General features: G+C 33.6%; 1 protein-coding gene across 1 annotated transcript in view; it reads right to left on the bottom strand.

Moving 5' to 3' along the window:
* Positions 1–19,546, bottom strand: part of Antxr2 (ANTXR cell adhesion molecule 2) — a 131,808-nt gene that overhangs the window by 37,858 nt on the left and 74,404 nt on the right. The window contains exons 15-16 of the mRNA XM_078021457.1: positions 16,637–16,801; positions 16,263–16,343 (exon numbers count right to left, since the gene is read on the bottom strand). Of these exons, the coding sequence (XP_077877583.1) occupies positions 16,263–16,343; positions 16,637–16,801 (246 nt within the window). The remainder of the gene's footprint in view (positions 1–16,262; positions 16,344–16,636; positions 16,802–19,546) is intronic.

Raw genomic sequence — 19,546 nt, forward strand, 5'->3', positions numbered from 1 at the left:
TTTCCTGTTTTAAAAATACAGCTAAAGTCTTCTGTGTTTCTGTCTTGGTAAATCCTTCTATTTCCCCCAATAAAACTTTACTATTAAATTCACATTCTAAAGAAGTATTTCTGACATATGTTTGAAATATTAAGGACCTAAGAATTTGAGGGATAAAATTACATTAATTCAGAATTTTTTTTCTATTTATAAACAATATCCTAAATATATTTTCATCTAATTGATCAACAGTTAGGGAAGTCTGATGTAAGAAAAAAATTATGATCAAATACTACTCCTTAGAGTTTTGTTAAAAGCAGTCAGAGGCTGGAGGTCAGAAGCTAGACAAATGGTATTTGCCATCTAGTTAGATGTAGAAGAAAAGATCACTTAATAAAAGGAGTGTATTTAGCTGATTTAAATCAAAATGATTGATTTTCATTTAACATTTGTCCACTATTGTTAGCCCAAGTTAGAAAATCAATTTCAGTGTGACCCAATGGGAGAATAGGTCCATGTATCTCTATATATTTAATGACAGGAACACATTAGTACTCCTCTTCTTATAATGGTATTCAGTAAAAGGAAAGCTTGTGTTTAAATGATTTTGCAGTTATGGCACAAGGCAGCATAATCTAAAGTATCAAAATGACAATGAAGATAATATAGTGTTACAGGTTAATATTTTTTTCTTAAAAGAAGAAAATCACCAAAAAAGGGGAGGATTTACAAAGAAAGAACTTTAACACAGAATTTAAATATTCTGATCTCTTAAATATTTACTCTCTGTACTCTTTCATTTTATCTTAAGGCATAACAGTAGCAAAATATACATTATGGATCTAAAAACAATGTATTGTTAGAGTCATTCAAACATGTTCAGAAAACAGTGAGGAATATATACCATATTTTTAGTTTTATAATAACTTGTAAAATGCATATATATATTATGGAAGGCCTTAAGAAATGTCCAAGTACTACAGTGTGAATTAATTCAAAGATACTTAGAAATAATAAACTATATTTTTTAACAGTATGATTTCTTTCACTCATCAAAAACTTTGAATACCACTCTCCAAGAGGTGATGTGCAGATTGAAGGATACCCTTCTGAGTGTTGGGCAGGGTTCTATCTTTATTGAGTTGTCTTGGTTGGAATTTGAAAACAAAAAACAAGACAACTAGAATTTAAAAGTACTTTTGTGATGGTTCATGTTTCCCTACACAAGTGAGAAAACTGAGGTCCAGAAGGATTAGGAAATTTGTGTCAGGTTGAAGCTAATCAATGACAGTTTTAGAGATCCCAGATCCCCCAACTCCCAATCCAGTGTCCTTTCCAATATGTCACCAGAGCCTCTAGAAATTGCTTTAATTCTACCTTCCTCCTATAATTTACCTCCCAACTCCTAACCACTTGCCTCTGCCTAGAAAACAACCTTCAATTCCTGGAATATAGAAGTGATTTCATATCTCTGTGCCTTTCAGTATTCTTTCCTTCTAGGGGACAGAATTCAAGTGGGGGTGGAAGTTGCATCGGAAGAGATTGAACTATACAACTTCTAAGCTCTGTTTTGGTACCAAAAAACAAAATCCTTGTTCTATGCATTCTAAGAACATTCTGTGGAGTTTGCTACCACTTCTAAATACCAAATTTTATTTACAGATGAGTGCAAAATTAAATATGTATATTATAGAATAATATGCATGCATTTTGAATACATAATAAAATAATTAAGCCATAAGTTCAAAGGGGAAAACTTAAAAGCACTTCCCCCACCTGTAAAAGTGCCTTAATTCAGCCAATTACACACAAGAATAAAGTATTAGGCTGTGAAATGACCAATGAAATAGGGCAACACTCACTGGACTAGAAATCAAAAAAATCTGAGTTTGAATCTAGGCTCTGGCACTTTTCAGCAATGCCAACTTGAGGAATCCACTAAGCATCTCTGGGTCTCATAGTCTTCATCTGTAAAAGGGGAATGATATGATACTTAACACTTAGACTGTTAAGACAAAAAGGAGACAATATCATTGAACATACTTAAGACACAGCTATGTTTAATGACTGTCAGCTGAATTTGAGTTCTGAATCTTCCTGATGAAAAGACTCTCCCTTTCCTGAAATTATGAATTCCTTCAACATCTACAGTTCCCTGCTATCACCTCCCATTAGACATAAATTCTCCTACACACACACACATACACACACACACACACACACACACACACACACACACACAAGCATCCGAAGTATTAGAATTTTGAGCCTCCAAGATCTGCCTAAATATTACTGAGAAGCAAGAAAAAAGACCCTTGACAATTCAAGAAAAATACCTGAAGCCATGAATCTCTGATTTTTCTGTAGTTAATGAACCTAAATTAGTCTTAAAAGAATAGAAGTGTTGACATAGGCTTAAACTATCATCCTCACATCTTAAACGTCATCTTCACTCCTGTTACACGTTTATTTGAGAACTTTCCAAGAGCCAAATTCTATTTCTTTGGGAGAAAAAAATTTACTGGCAATCCACAGCCTATAAATTAAAATCTCAACTCTTGATAACCTGCATCTTCAATAATTAGTTACTATGTGCAAAAATAAATATGTGGAGAAATAAAACAAATACTACATTGTTTTTATGTTTTTCTATTTACCTTTAAAACAAATCCTAAAAGAAAACACTGCTGCAACAAAGAAACACGTTTCGCAAAACCAAATTTGTGAATTTTAATTTGCAGACAATTCAATCATATCCAAGCCATTGTCTATACTTTGCCCTGAGATTTAGTTCACTATCATCAGAGGTAAGATATCTGTAAAAAAACTAAAATAATTTGGTGTTCTGTATATTTTCATTACAGAATTCTTGTGGGCTCATTTTGTCCAAATATATGGAGAACACTAGATGTAATCCTAAAAACATATTTCTGAAGTTTTGAGCCTTATCTGTTTTTTTAAAGATTTCCCCTGAACAACTACAAGCCATTTTGGTTACCAAAGTACTCATGTTTTAAATAATTAGTGACAATTTCACATTGAACAGTAGAGTAGGCTACTACCATAGAGTTAACAGAAAAGGGAGATGAATGACAAACAGGAGTGGAACAGCCAAGGCATGGGTGGGAAGATTTTAAGCAAAGACTCTTTAATTTGTTCACTTCCAAGTGATCAGCGTGTAACAGTGCATATGCAACCTGAAGAACACACCATTTGTAAATTATTATTTAAGCACTCACTTGGTTTTCCTATTGCCTGCAATTTTTTCAGAGAAATAATATCCTTCCCACTCTCATCACTCTATCCCTTTTTTCTCTTCTTTTCCTTTTCTAGCAACTGACTCTCCGTCTTTTCTTTCACCCCTAATGTCTAATCTTACATTTCCTCTTCAGTGAAGTATTTTGTATGCTGGTAAACATGAAAGTAATATTATTCAGATTTACTGCTGTTGGTCTACCTAGGGATTTTATTTGGATTTATTGTTACTTGTCTATCACTCCTAACTGCCCTACAGTAACTGTCAAAAGGCGAAGGCCTGAATATTAACTCAGGGAAAGGTTTGAAAGATGTAAATGAAAATATTTATATAAGATACACACACACACACACACACACACACACACACACACACATACACACACACACACACACTTCTCTGCCTCCTAAAAATTCTTATCTCATAAAAGACCATCTAAAGCCAAAACATGAACAGAGTATTAAGGGCTTAACTTCAGTATTAATAATAACTCAAATTTTAAAAATCTTGGCAATTAGTTAAGATTAATGACAGAAGTCTTTCCTTTTCCCCAATGCTCACATCTCTTCAACACCCCCATTCTGTCAACCCTTTCATGCTCATTTCAAGTTGTGAAAACTGTGGACTTGAAACTTTGAACCCGTTATCTGCTGCTTTCTGCATCTGAGATTAATGTCAGAGACCTCAGCAAATTTATAACCAACCACTCAGACAGCTGCCCTACTGTAGGCAGTTAATGTAAAAGGAACTAATCTAGTTAGGAGCATAGGACTGGTTCATAAATAAACTAAGAGGACAGGTAAAGCCATAATGCCTCTTCTGGAGACTAGGCTCTGAATTAAACTACCAGCCACTCTTCTGTAACCAGAGGAATGAATGAGACACTTGGAGCTAACATAAGCATAATCAGGCCAGCACAGGAGATTAAGCAAGAGACTGACTGACTGTTAAAAGAGGGGGGAAAGGAATAGGAAAGACAGTCGAATTAATCAGTCATATCTTTCCTAGCCTTGTATTTGAACACATGACCAGGGTAACTCTACATAATGTACAACCACATGAGTGGGATCTTAAATAGAATAAGTTATACTCTATGTATGTAAAATCTGCCAAAATACATTCTACTGTCATGTACAATTGTATGGTTTACTTGGAACAAATAGTTTTCACAATTCTAGTCACTGAAAACTTACTTTCCTTGGATAAAATATGAAACAAAGATCAAATATATTTCAGAAAAAAAATGCAGCTTCAAGCCAAACTAATAACAAACATATCCTAACAAAGAGAGTTAAAAAAAATTATAAGCCTTATCTATTCAGAATTCAACCTAAAGGAAAATGATTGTGTCATGCTTTTATAACTCAGAAGAATGCTTAATAGATTTAATTATAACTTAAAAAATAATCACCATCCCAAAACGACAAATTTTAGCTCAATAGAGATAACATTTTTATGTGTCAGCATTCTCTGCCATATTTAATAGGAAATAATCCAAAACTCGTTAAATTTTAGAATTGTTCTGTCTTAATTTTCTCAGTAGCTTAGTTTTAAGAAAGAGTCATAAAGGTAAGTACCAATAACAGAAACTTTTAAATTCTACAAAGTCAAAATATGTATCTCTTACAAATAACCAGCATCTACTGCATATATTCAATAATAGTTCATTTTTATTCTTAATCATAATAAAACTGAAAGGGACATTAATAAACATAATTCTGTTGCTTGAATCAATGTCCTCTGCATATCAGAAAGTAATGATGTTATTTGGTGGCATAGGGCACTGTACCCAGAATTAGAAAGTTAAAATCTTGACCCTATTCTCAGAGTTGTGGGATCCACATTGGTGTGCTTCTATCCATTGGACCTCAGTTTAGATTAATCAGGTAAAGGACAGAACAGATGACTGAGAGAAGAATTTCATAACTAGCTTGAAAGCCATACATGAGGAATATGATTAGGTCCAGTTAAATACAGATAATGTAGTGACAACAGGGCATCCAAGTAGAAAACTCATATAAACTCTCAGAGACATGCAAGTGGAAGTCAGGAGGGAAGATGGGGCTGTCTAAGATGACAAGCTTAATGCCAATAACAAAGCAGGGGAAGTCTCTGTGATTGCTAGAGAAAAATTAGACATGGGGGAAACAGATCAAGGGTTAGACCTTAGGAACTGATCAGGAGAAAAGAAAGATTCCTAGACAGTAAATCTCTCTTTACTCTGTATCTATGTACATAAATATGCCATCAAACTTTTTTCCTAAAATATGTTCTACAGACTTACTAACTCTGTTAGGTAACTAGATACGAGGCGTATATGTTTGTGTGTCCAATCTTCACTATACTAGGCCTTGGAGCTATGTGATTAAAAGGCACGGAATCCCTAATTAACTGTTAAATTAATAGTCCCAGGATATGGCTTTAGTAGAAAAAATTTTTAAGCAGGAAATAGTGCTTGATTTAAAAAATTATTTGAATTTTCTAATTTTGATCCAAAATAAAATATTTTAGTATTAGACCAAGTTATTAAGTATGCTCTTCATTATGAAATATTTATATATTTCATGTACCTACATACATGAGGAATATGTATGTGAGTGTGTATGTGTGGGTGTGTGGTTGTATATGTATACACACATACATGTACACATATACACAATTTTCAGTACATGAACCACCTAAGAATCATTATGGGAATCTAAAGTTTAAGAAATTTCAAGAAACATTTTTCACAAATTTTCAAGCAAAAGGAGCTTTTTGAGGATATATGAGGTATATCAGAGAATAAAATTATTTTGAAATGAGAAAAAGTTTGCAAAAACTATCCCAATTTCATTATGGTTTAAAAAGAATAAGAAAAAAAAACAGGGGATTTCTTATAATCCTTTGAAACAACAACAACAAAAAAAATGTTAATTTGTAACCCCAAATTAGAAAAAATAAAATGGCAGACAAATGAATGTTCACTGGTGTGTTTGTCAATGTGTATCTGCATATGTATACATAAATTTTGTTGGCTATTTGCAAAGTTTGAATACACTGTTTTTATTTTATACCTCAAAATTTTATGTTTCAAAATTGTCAAATATTAGAGATTGCAATTTGATTAAGAAACTAAATAGTAGAAAATATAAATAATAGGTAAAGCAACTTGAAAGAAAATTACTTATGGATTTTAAATATGTATTATACAACTCCTAGTGTTTTGTTTATAAATTAAGACATTTTAAAAAATTTAGCAGAATTAAAATGCTCTCTTCCTAAAACAAATATATTTTTATAATGTGTTAATATATTTTTAAGAATAAGAGGATAATAAAAACTTTCCACTCAAGCCAATATCACTGAGTTATGGAACTTTCCTTACAGTAAACTTATAAAAAGGTGTTTAGCAAACAAAAGGCACCATTATAATATGTTCTGTTTAATAAATTGTCCACCAAAAAAATGCATATTTTTTCTTCTTAGGCTGGGTCCTCTGAGCTCCAAATTTAAAACTGAATATTTAACATATCTACAAAGTAATTCATTATTATTAGAAATTATAAAGTGATTGATTTAAATCTGTCTCATCCTTTCTAATAAAAATTATTAAGACTATATATAAAGTACTCAAAAATGGGAAAAGAATCTTAAAATTGTATCTTCTGCTCCCAACAGCATGATTCAATTGATGTCTTTAAGGTGTACATTTGATGTCAAAACTGTATGCTGAGCCAAAGAAAACAATGTACCCAGTCCCAGACAAGTAATATTTCTTCTTAGTATATTTAAGGTATTCTTCCAGTATGCCAAAGCACACTGATGCTTAAAAAACTGTTACATTTCTAAAATCAGTGCCTTCATTTAAGAAGAGATAATTACTCTAATGGAATTTTTGTCTCTTGATCACTAAAATGTTGCTGATCAATTTTAACCAGGCTGCTTTTCTACCAAACTTATAAGTTAATATGTGAAATGGTATGTGATGCTACTAAATCACAAATAATGTCTAGACAGGGGGAAAAGCCAATTGTCTCCGAGTTCTATTTATAGGTTCTTATTAGATGTTAACACTTGTAATACCATCTGCTCAGGAGGCTGAGACAGGAGGATCACAAGCTCCAGGCCAGCCCGGCAATGTAGCAAGACACTGTCTTAAGATAAAATAAATAAATAAACAAATAGGACTGTAAATGTAGCTGAGAGTTAGAGTGCCCCTGGGTGAGATGATAGATAGATAGATAGATAGATAGATAGATAGATAGATAGATAGATATTTAATTTTGCATATTTTTTATTTCATTTCAGGGAACCAGACTGAATTAACACCTTTCCCTCCATACATAATTAAGAAATAGTTTTATTTAAGCTAAGAAATGCTATCAAAAAAGCACTCTATTTCATGAATTTTCTATTTTCCTCTGAAATAGACATTAGTTGATGACATACACACTAAGAAAATATGTTCAATATTAAATATATTTACATTAAACATTTTATGTGTATATATATACATATATATACATATAATGTTTACATATACACATATTCCTAAATCAGTCTGTAGGACAGTAGTAAAAATTACATGCTTATGACAGGGGTTATTTCACTATAAATTTTGTATTTCAAATATGTACAAACGAAAGTTAACTCTTTCTATTAATTTAAACAGGATATAATGATATTTTAAGGATAACCTGAATTGTGAAGGCAAAAGACAAAAATGAAAGATACTAGAGGTAATATAAAGAGTAGAAAAGTCTAGTCGTATTATTTCCTAATGTTGTCACATTAAAATTGGCTCAAGGACTATAATAAATTTCAGATTTCACAGAAATAAAAGATAAATAATCAGTTTCAAAATATTTTTATATTTTGCTCTACTCTTGCATTTTAGTATAAAAGGAAGCAGGGTATGAAAGTACCAAGTATATTTTATATACAACAAGACTGACAGGCTAATAAAGCAGGTTTTCTTAGAGTCCCTAAAATCAGTTATAAAGTTCATTATATGACACAGAAATTTAGATTGAATCTAAAGATTAAGTGTAAGAATGTAGTTTTTTTAAGTTACTTTTGGAATGCTATTGAACACCCAGACTATCAATGAAAATAACATTTCAAAAAATATTTTTAAAAAGGAATGTAATCATTAATGGGATAATTCCAGGTATTAAAAACATTTCCAATATCAAATCACTTGAATGAAGCTTTCAATTTGCTCTAAAAGACAGACAAGTGGTTAACATTTTGCAAAGGCAGGAGGGAACATAAAAGTATGATACAAAATTTCTGCTACTTAGTGGCTTATTCAATTTGAAAAAGAAACAGTTTAGCAATGCTAAGCAACAGGTGATTTGTAAGCATAAAGGAGTTCTAAGTGATCTGTAGGAAGACTGGAATCACTTAAGAAGAAGTTGCCATTAAAGCGGGTAAGGCCAAGAGTGTTTTGAGCCTGAGAATTCAGAAATAGGACTGACTGACAGAGCCATAAACATAAATCTGGAGATATAAACCAAAAAAAGGCTAAATTATTTGCCTTTCAGGTTAACAGACTTCCCTGGTGCCTTTTAAATGATCAGGTGTTACCTGTGTTCTCAGATTTATTCTGGTTTGCTACAATTTTAAAAATTGAAAGACTAAGATTGGGTTGTCAGAATGGGCATTTTTTTAAAAAAGTGGACGTCAGTCTTTATTTATATGTATGTGTGTGTGTGTGTGTGTGTGTGTGTGTGTGTGTATATATATATATATTTTTTTTTTTTGAGACATAGTCTCACTAAATTGCTTAAGGCCTCAATAAGTTGCTGAAGCTGACCTCAAACTTGTGATCCTCCTGCCTCTGCCTGCCAAGTCTAGGATTACGGGAGTACACCACCACTGTAAATGGCCTGGGCCGTCAGTCATTTTGAAGAATTGAAAACTAAACATCTGCATAATTAACCATAGTCCGCAACATAATACAGGTAGCATAATTGAAAACTCCCCGCGTATTTATGTTGTTTATTTCACTACTGACTGATGAAAACTTTGCCACACGCTAGCATCTATCCCCAGGCCATTGTTCCCTGGCTACTATCCTGCTCCAAAGGATATCTTTGAGTCACCAGCTCTCCTTTGTCTCACAGTGGTCATGTAGTTATTTCATTGGATGAGGGAGCCTAAACTTTATGAATGATAGTAATTCACATTACTACAGAATTTTTATTATCTTACCATTCCCTGCAGATTTTACTTGGTAAGCTAGTATTTTAACCAACTGTATTGTCATGTATACGTATGCAAATTAAGGGTTTTTGCAACATCCTCAATGAAAATCAGGTTTTTTTCTGGCTGAATGTAGGGAGTAGGGCAGGAACCACCACCCTGCCAAAAAAAAAAAAAAAATGTTTGCTTACTTGGACTTATGATTTTATTTTTTATATATCCAATTGTAAAAATGAAGTCTTTATAAACAGGAAACAAAGTGAATGCAATTTTCTAGATTTTTGTTTTACTAAAAAAATTCCATCCACCTGGAAAAACATCTATTATTCAATTTCATCTCCCCTGAAATAAGAAACCCTATAACCCCGTTTAAAACAGATGAATGATATATTATTTCACCATTTCACCCGGAGTACTAAGATTCTTCTATTGAGTGTACAAATTTATGTAGGCTTCCTGGTGAAAGAGGAACTGGCTTCTGAAGGTTAACATAACCTCCATTAGAGCCAAGAAGCTCCTTGGAGATTTAATTGGTTTGTGGAACAACTCCAAAACTAGTGCTGTGCTTTCTTCTTTCTTTGCCTTTCTGCTTCTCTAACGTTCTCTTTTCAAATTGAAAAAAAAAAAAAAAAAAGGAGAATGCATGGTAATGCATCATTTATAAATTACCTTGTTATTGAAAACACACACACACACACACACACACACACACACACACTGCTTTGAAACCCAAACAAACTCCTGCTGCGGACTCCAGCATGTTTGATGGAGGCCCTTCAAAAGAGTCCATGGCTTAATGGAGGTTGTTTATGTGGAGACTTCGATCTGTACCTGCTGTCCCCTGTCACTCCCTGGAAACTTGGCGGCAGATGTTGCAGCGTTAAGTTGTCTCTGAAGTGGCTTTCTGTCCTCATCTCCCCACTGCAACGGAGTCAAACTGCATTAGATCTCTTATTTGTGCCTAAGGCAAGTTTGGGAGCGCAGCTGTGTCCACCCCCACTCCTACCTTTGGTGTTTCAGGCCTCCAGGCAGCGAGTGTGAGACCAAAACGGTTCTGCCGCTCTCAACTACCTCCGCTGACAATCGGGCCGCTCGCTGCGGGCTGGGGAGGCCGCTGCCGCCGCTGCAAACAGATGTCGGCGACAACCTGCTAGCTTACACCTGGACGCGCGGCCCTAACCTCGCGCGCCACGTGCTGAAACATTCATGACTCCGAGGAGTTGCAGACACAATCAAAGCCTGCGCCGGCTCCGAGTGAGCCCGCGGACCCCTCCACCTCGGCGGGAGCCGGCGCGAGGAGAGGTAGCGGGAGCAGGCGCGGGGCGAGAGATTGCTCGCGCCGCTTTGATACTTTATGCCTAAACTTCAATTACTTGATCAAGGACTTCAATTCAGCAGTGGATTCTTCTGCAAAAGAGCCCGGTGCGGCCTCTAAGTCATAAAAGGAGAGAATTTGGCTTGAAATGCACCGTGACGGGACTTCCTAGACAATGTGCATGACTCCAGGTCTAATTCTATGTACACTGATTTGTTTATTAAACGAAATTCTCAAAAGGCAGAATCTGCAGTAAACAATTTATAAATCAGCGACAAGATTGCTTTCCAAAGTAGAAAACATACTGTTGATGAAGTGTGTTATTTGGAACCATTAGCCACAACCTGAAACAATTCTGTTTTATTGTCTCTCAGGCAGCATAAAGTTTTTGTCTTTCCTTGTTTCTTGTTTTTTAAAAAAGAATGTGACTATTACTTACTCAAAATTAAGAGATGAGATAGTATTATCTTTTATTTCTTGACAATGTAAAACAAGCTGCATTCCTATCTAGCAACTAGAAAGTTTCCAAAAGTCTTTTTTTATAAATTTTTATAGTGTACAAATTGCTTTGTAATAAGCACACAACTCCTAAATCTGCACAAATACTTCATGAGAGGCATAATTCAAGATAAACATTCTGCATGTATATATGGACACACCAAATCCTTTATGAGCACAAGAAACAGGAAAAAAATATTTGCAAAATATATTCATCAGTTTATGTTGATAATAAAGTTTCTTTTTAAAAAGAATTGGCCTTAATAGCTCATCACATTTGTTCCAATGAAATACTTGATGCATAGACAAACCTGTTCTAAGGGATTCAATGTATGTAATCTAAGATGACACAATGCTATTTACAAATTCCCTAATCATTAATAGGCTAATTTACCGGGAAATCAGTTTGTTAATACAATTAATAAGCAAAGGACAAGGAGCATCTCATATATAAGAAATCTTTCATCAATAAGTCTGAGTTTGTCCTCTAACTTGGTTTCATCAAGTATTGAGAGGTAGATCAGTTTGCAAATAGCAGGATTATGGAGCCCATTCACAGATAAGTATGGTTATCTAAAGGTTACAAAAGAACTCCAAGCCTAATTTTTCTCATTCAGTGATTATGCCTTGGCATACTTACACACACACACACACACACAATTTTGAACTCAATTAATTTTTTTCCTTTCTTTAAGCAAATATATAGGTAGATGGATATATGGTTAAAGAACAGCCAAAGATGTAAGTACAATACTACTAGTTGGACATCTTAGTGCCCTAATTTTTACTTTTCTCAGCTTCGTGTAATCCTATGAAATAAATTATGTCTATATAAACTAAAATTGGTAAAAAAACATAAGGTTTTATAAAGGCCTTTTGGGAATTTAACCATAATAATTAGAAGGCAACAGTGAGCCATTTCTTTTCATGTATAGATAAAGCATTATTAAAATGAATTATCTGGCATTGGGGCTGGGGCTCAGCAGTAGAGCGCTTGCCTTGCACACATGAGGCACTGGGTTAGATCCTCAGCACCACATAAAAATAAATGAAGATATTTTAAAAAATGAATTATCACATTTTAGTATCATGCATCAAAATTAGCTGTCCTAAATATATTCTAAATCCCTAGTACTCTTCCTGGCTCTGGGGCATTATTTTCTTCCTAGGTAAATTAAGTTCCCCAAACAAAAGCTTCTTTAAAGTTAAAAAAAAAAAAACTGGAATTTAAGCAATATTATATGCTTTTTTAATATAAAATAAAAATAAAATTTGGGCTGGAGTGTACATCAGTGGTAGAGCACTTGTCTATCATGTTAAAGGACCTGGGTTCAATTCCTAGGACCACAAGGGGAAAAACAAAAAGGAAATAAAAACAAACCAGGTGAGGTGTTAGATTCTCAGGTAGAAATTATGTCACTGCGGCATACACTATGATTTTATTTAAACAAATAATTAAATATAACTTTCTGGGATAAAATAATATGTTGTATTTCTGTTATTATACAGACTTTTAAATAAAATCCACTGAAATATTACCATGATTAAGTGACCTGATTGGTAAAGATTCTCTTGGGAACCATATTATAGTCACTTGGTGGCCTTTGTCCATAAAGGTATTTACTTGTGCTCATCAGCATAAGAACAGGACAATTAAAGGCTCCATTCATTCAAAGAAGTTGACTGAAAATTAGTGTAATATTTAGGAATATTATAAACTGCTAGAACAAACTAGCAAAATTGAAAATGAAAAGATTGTGAATATAAATGTATTCAGGAAGAAACAGAGGGGGGAAAAAGAAGGGAAGAAGAAAGAGAAGGGAGGGAAGAAACCATTCCAGATTCCAGGAGAAGAAAAGAGTATGATGACTTCCTAATACTTAATGTAAACATATGTAAAATGTTGGAATCCTTCAGTTTTCCTAATAATGTATAGAAAGGGACTCCACTGAAGCACTGAACTGACCCTTAGTGTGTTACTCTATGGCTTACTCTTTGGAAAAATACAGGTTATAGTTATGTATGTATGTGGGATAGGTGATTTGAAATTACCTATCAAACAAAGAAGACTGGATTGATGATGTGGAGTTGACATAAATTCAGATAGTCTTAATAATTTTTTGAAACATAGAAAGTGAAAATATGGAAAATAAAAAAGAGAGGGGCAAAATTTTCTCAAGTTGTTTAAAAGGGAACAATTTTATACTCATAACTATACATTTGATGTAAAACCTCAGACTAAATAAGTAAATGTTATAAAGGAGCACAAGAACAAATCATGCCAAGCTCACCAGATGTTCTGAACAAATCATGTTGTATTATCAGTTAGGTTATATGGGGGAGTAGATAAATATACCTTATTGTCAGCAAGGAATTTAAAAATACATATTAAATATCTTGTGAATAATGTAGTTAACTGAGGTTGTACTGTTGGATGGTTTTTCAGCTTTACCATAATGTCAATTAACTGTGGTGTGCCTCACTTGAGGGGAAAAGACTCTAAAAGTGCCACACTGCAGTTTTAATAGTGGCTCAATATAAGTGACAAAAATTTTCAGGTGACAAAATACTGGAACCAGTAAAGCTAAAAAGAAGAGGTATGATGATAAAAAGTTAAGTCAAACTGCATCAGGCACACTTAGAATCATAATACGTATTTGAGGAAGAAAATGAGTTCATTAATTGAACCAATAATTGAGGTTTACTGAGGTTATTGTCCCACATTTTAAGTAAAAAAAAAAAAAAAAAAAAAAAAAAACCATAAATAGCATACCGGTAGTGAGATTTTATTTCATCTCACATATTGAGATCTTCTCTCTTTTAATTAAAATTTTGAAATTTAAACTCTTTGAAAACTGAGAGTTTTGTCCTAAGTTTCTCACCAAAATACACTTCAAAGCAAAACCTGAGAAAAACTTTGGTCTTTATTTTTTCCACTTGTAATAACTAATATAATTAATATATTATAGCAAAATGCCTAAATAATGTGATTATGAAATGTTGTTTTATATATGATATAGACTATATCAGACTCCTAAAATCTAAAAATTTTTGAATTTGAAATAATTTGACCTCAATATTTAGAATAAAAGTCTTTGAAATCATCATAAATAAAAAGCACAAACAAAATGCTGAAAAACAAAAGAAAGAAATATTTAAAATAATAGAAATGGAAGCATTACTCATCAATTATAGAAAAATAAATAGCAACATGCTGGGGCAACATGTGGAATATTCTATAAGAAGAATGCTAAATTTATCTTGTGTCTAACAAAGGCACGGGATAAATATTTGTTGAATTAATGAATGATTATAGTGTATGATTTTAAAAAGCAAATATGCCAATTTATCCAAATTCAAAACTTTCCTCTATTTCCAACTAATATTTCTGATTTTAACCTCCAACCCTGAGACTATCTAGCAAGCCACCACTCCCTAGGTACTTAGCTGCCTCAGTGACCAATCTCTACCTGTTGAAAACTACCTATTTTCTAAGACAGGAAACCTATATTTATAAAGAAGCTTTATCTAATCTTTCCAGGAGAGTTCATCTCTTCTACTACAGTATGTCCAATATACTTAAATATAAATCCAATATAAATATAAATTCCAATGTAAATCTTATTTTTGTGCATGTCTTGTTTTCCAAATTTTAGATTTCTTAAGAGCAAAGGCGATTCTGCACCACGCCCCTTATTTTTTATCTAATGCCATTATTTATGCCTATCTATAACTCAAAAATTATCAAAACTAAAAATTATCAAAATTTATAAAAAATGTATAAAAAATTATCAAAATTAGTATGAATGATGAAAGACTAACTAAATTTTACTCATGATAGTTAAAAGAACATACAAAGTTCTGGCAAGATAGTTGGGAGGGCTGCTAGTTTTATCTCCAGGGCTCGCTCAACATAGGCTAGCACTTCAAAGGGTGAAAATCACTGAACAAATGAAACAGTTTCTAATCCCAGGAAAGAAAACTAAGATGATGCATGAACAATTATTTAAAGCAAAATATTTAAAGTAAAAGTCTAACATGTTATAGAGGAAGAGAAATTATTATATGTTGCTCCAAAGCATGACTCCAGATCACACACGAATTTAAACGAAGGCATGAAATCTCATTATATAAAAAGTTTCTATTAAGAATCATAGTGAATTGGGCTGGGGATATGGCTGAAGCAGTAATATGCTCGCTTGGCATGTGCGGGGTGCTGGGTTCGATCCTCAGCACCACATAAAAAATAAAGATGTTGTGTCCACCGAAAACTGAAAAATAAATATTAAAAAATTCTCTTTCTCTCTCTCTCTCTCTCTCTCTCTCTCTCTCTCTCTCTCTCTCTCTCTTTCTCTCTCTTTAAAAAAGTTATGAACATTATTGTGTTTCTCAAAGAAACACAACCATTATTATATATGAAGAAGTTGGGGAGAAATTTTCTTACATTGATACAATAGGGAATAGTATAAATTATTAAAGAAATTCTAAAACTAGGGTAATTCTAGCTAAATTTTCAATATTAAAAAAAAAGACTTAAAAAATACATATGTATATATACCTGTGTGTGTCTGTACCCATGTATCACTAGTACAGATTTTTACACTGCTTTAGAGATATTCTCCCTTACAAAGAACTTATTTATTAAAGCAACTGTGGTTGAGATATTTTCTGTAGGTCTCATTGCTACTACATGCTAAAGAAAATCCTCAGCTACTCATTCCCAGTCTGTTGTTCCCACCAGATAAAAAACTCAGAAATGATGTCTTCAAAGGCATAAGTATGCATTCAAATGATCACAGTTATTGTGAATTACTTGAAAAGGGACTGGTGAGAGCCTGTAGATGGGAGATGCGCTCTAACAGTTACCTGGTAAGCAGCCTATATAAAGGAAATCTGTTCTAGGTAATGCTAACCCCTTCCTTGCATGGAATAAGGGCTTTAACATTAATTCCGCAGAATATTCCAGTACTTCCATTATCCTGGTACAGCAGTCAACTGTTTCCCAGCACATTCCCCTATACAAACCTCATCTCCTTCCTGAGGTCGCATCAAGGAAACCCGGTCATACTGCCGCCGCAACAAAGCCCAGAGTGCATCAAGAGGACCCTAAAGAAAATGCGATTTGTTATTCTATTTACTGAAAAAGTGAAAAAGTAAAGCAAAGAAGGTAAGTCTTATTCTCTACTTTCATTTTTTTCTCACAAATTAAACAAACAAAATCTCGGAGGTTCTTATGATGAGAAAGTGTTTAGTTGTTAGAGTGTAAAATGAATACTCATTTTACAATGATCAAGCTGCTACTTGATCCACCATAGGCCTTCTTCAAATGATGGGGGACTGTAAAAGCTTTAGTTTCTCTAGGAGACTTAAGTTCAATTACACAAAATTAGGATACGTACCTTAATTGGCGCGTACCACTTTGTCTGTGGTGGCTGGTAAGTGGGTTTGGGCCTAGGTGGCCTAGGCCTGACAGGTTCCTCTTCTTCAGGAATCTTCACCACGGCATTTTTGGCTTTCTCTAACCTTGCACCTTCCTCAGTAGATCCTTTATCACCCCAGCGAACCTTTAAAACAAAGGGGACACTGCTGTCAGAGAGAAAGTGGCCTAAAGGAACAAGCTCTTCTGTAGCCCATGATCCTCTGGTTCACTAGCTCAGAGTAAAAAGATGAATCAGTACATCAATTCCTAATGTCTACTCTTCCAAGACTTAATAGATTTCTGGACACTCCCAATTATATTGATTATTAAGATCCTTCCTAGACAAAAAGATTCTTTTGAAAATCTAAAGTCAATTAAATTTGAAATAACCTTTCTCCACAGTTTCAAAAAAGGACCCAATTTGGGGTTTACATAAAATGCATGACAGTGTGTATTTCTGTTTTATAATTAGGTAAGTTAAACTGATAATGATGACAGCATTTACTGAGTTACTGCTGTGTCAGTCTGCATTTAATTAACACAAAAATGCAATGAGGGCTGGGGTTCTGGCTCAGAGGTAGAGCGCTCACCTAGCATGTGTGAGGCCCTGGGTTTGAGCCTCAGTACCACATAAGAATAAAATAAAGATATTGTGTCCACGTATAACTAAAAAAATAAATATTAAAAAAATGCAATGAGACAGATACTATTTCCTTCCAGATGAGGTTAAGAGATGTGCCCCAAACCATACAACTAGTACATGGCAGGGCAAGGATTTAAACATAGGCAATCTGAAATGGGTTAAATTTCAAACAAACCTGAATTTTATAAATGTATTTTATAAGGAGGAGCTATTTATTCAGATTTTTTCATCAAGTTAAATAAAGGCAAAATTTTTTATTTAAACATTTAGCTTTTGAAAATAAAGTAAGTATGTGTGAGATTACTTCTGTAAATTTTTACTTGGTAGAATAGCTTTTAGTCTTTAGATGAGCATAAGCTCATCTCAGTATGATTATTGGACAAGCAAATTTTTCATTAACAAAGATGAATTGGAAAAATCTCTGCTTTGAAGAGAATATTTCAAAGACACCAAGTAATTCCACAAATTTTAGGGAATTTCCTGAAATCTCTTCTCTGAAATCTCTTGACTTTGAAAAACCACCAGATCAAATTATTGTTTTCTTTATTTTTTCAGTGAACAGAAATTAAGAGATAAACCTGAATCAAACTAGGCATATGAATAGGATGTGGCCCCTGGGGAAGGACTTTGTCCAAAAGGAAGTAGAGAGAAGTCTTACAAAAACATTACCAAAGTCAATGAAGATAAGAAAAGTCAATTTCTAAAAAGAAATACAAACACCTATCCAGAGCACAGTATGACATACCACAGCTAAGTGATTTCTATAAAGGAAAAAAACATTAAAGTCTTTTAAAGCATTTTAATGACCTGAATTAATGGGTAGGGATACAGATGATTATTGTTCATAGAAAGAACTATTCAAAGCTTTTTGGTAAGGCTTACAGAGATGTTTTTACTTTTTTTTTAACTACAATTTTAGAATGGGCTTTCAATTCAAGTGGACCCTGTTCAGCCATTAAAATGTATCTGTATCTTTCAGTGTGATCAATGGTACTAGAATGTTCTTTATGAGGTTGTTAAAATTGTTTTAAACGCCATTAAACTTATTGAGCTAGATAGCAGGCTTTCTTTCCAGAGAAATGACCTTCTCTTTCAAATCACAGTGTCTTCACCTAGATAAACTAACACTTATAAAATCTTTGGACATGAATAAAACCAGAACACATTCCCCACAGATATAAAGTTGCAATGTTGAGGAAGAAACTAAAGCAAAAATAAAAACTCAAAGCAGATATACAGTTAACATAAGAATGTCATAACTCAGGGAAGTAATTCAGAGTAGAAATGTAAGTAGATAAAATGCAGATTCACTCATAAATGATAGATTTTAACATATACAGTTCCCTAGCCTATGCTTCATAGTTGATAATCATAAAGGTCAACTATTAGTAGAACCATTCTCAAATTAAAATGTGAAACTAGTTGAACTAGCGTTCTGAACCAATGTGGCACTTCCAAGGTCTCATTATCAAAGGACTATACATAGGACACAGAGCTGATGAGGTCTAAAGAGATGAATCAGATAAATTCATTAGCTTTAGTTCACAAGGGAGCTGTGCTTCACCATCACCATCAGCACAAACATCACCACAAACAAATATCACTCAGTCTCAAAGTCTAAAACTAGGAAATACTTGTAGAGGTTTCCTACAACTCCTAAAATTAAGAATCCATACACATATGTATATGTGTAAATATTAATGTTTTAGTTTGATCACATTGAGATAGTTTAAAAATATAAAAGAATAATAGGAGTAGGTTGCTAGAGTGAGCCTGAGAAGAATTAAAGATATTTAGGGTTTTTAATATGGAAAAAAAATAGCGTGCTACTTAAATTCACCTGTTGAGCATAAGTTAATTGCTATAGTTTGTATGTGCAATGTCCCCTAAAGGCCCAGGTGTTAAAGGGTTCATCCTCAGCTTAGGGCTGTTGGAAGGTTGGAGGGACCCTTAGGTCAGAAGAAGTGTGCCCTCCAAGGGGAATATGGGACATTCATCTCTTCCTCTCTCTTTTTACTACTTGGCAGCTTTCTCTACAATACACTCCCTACCTGGATGTTCTGCCTCAACACTGACCCAAAAGTAACAGAGGGTACTGACCATGGACTGAAACTGTGAGCCAAAATAAACCTTCCCCCTTTTAAGTTAATTTACCTTGGCTATTTCTTATGTTAATATAAATCTAACAGAAACTATTCTTCCATTTCACTAACGTTCTATTCAGGGATTCATGCATATTATTTTCTT

This window comes from Ictidomys tridecemlineatus, chromosome 9 (genome assembly GCF_052094955.1).
Source record: "Ictidomys tridecemlineatus isolate mIctTri1 chromosome 9, mIctTri1.hap1, whole genome shotgun sequence".
Classification (NCBI taxonomy): domain Eukaryota; kingdom Metazoa; phylum Chordata; class Mammalia; order Rodentia; family Sciuridae; genus Ictidomys; species Ictidomys tridecemlineatus.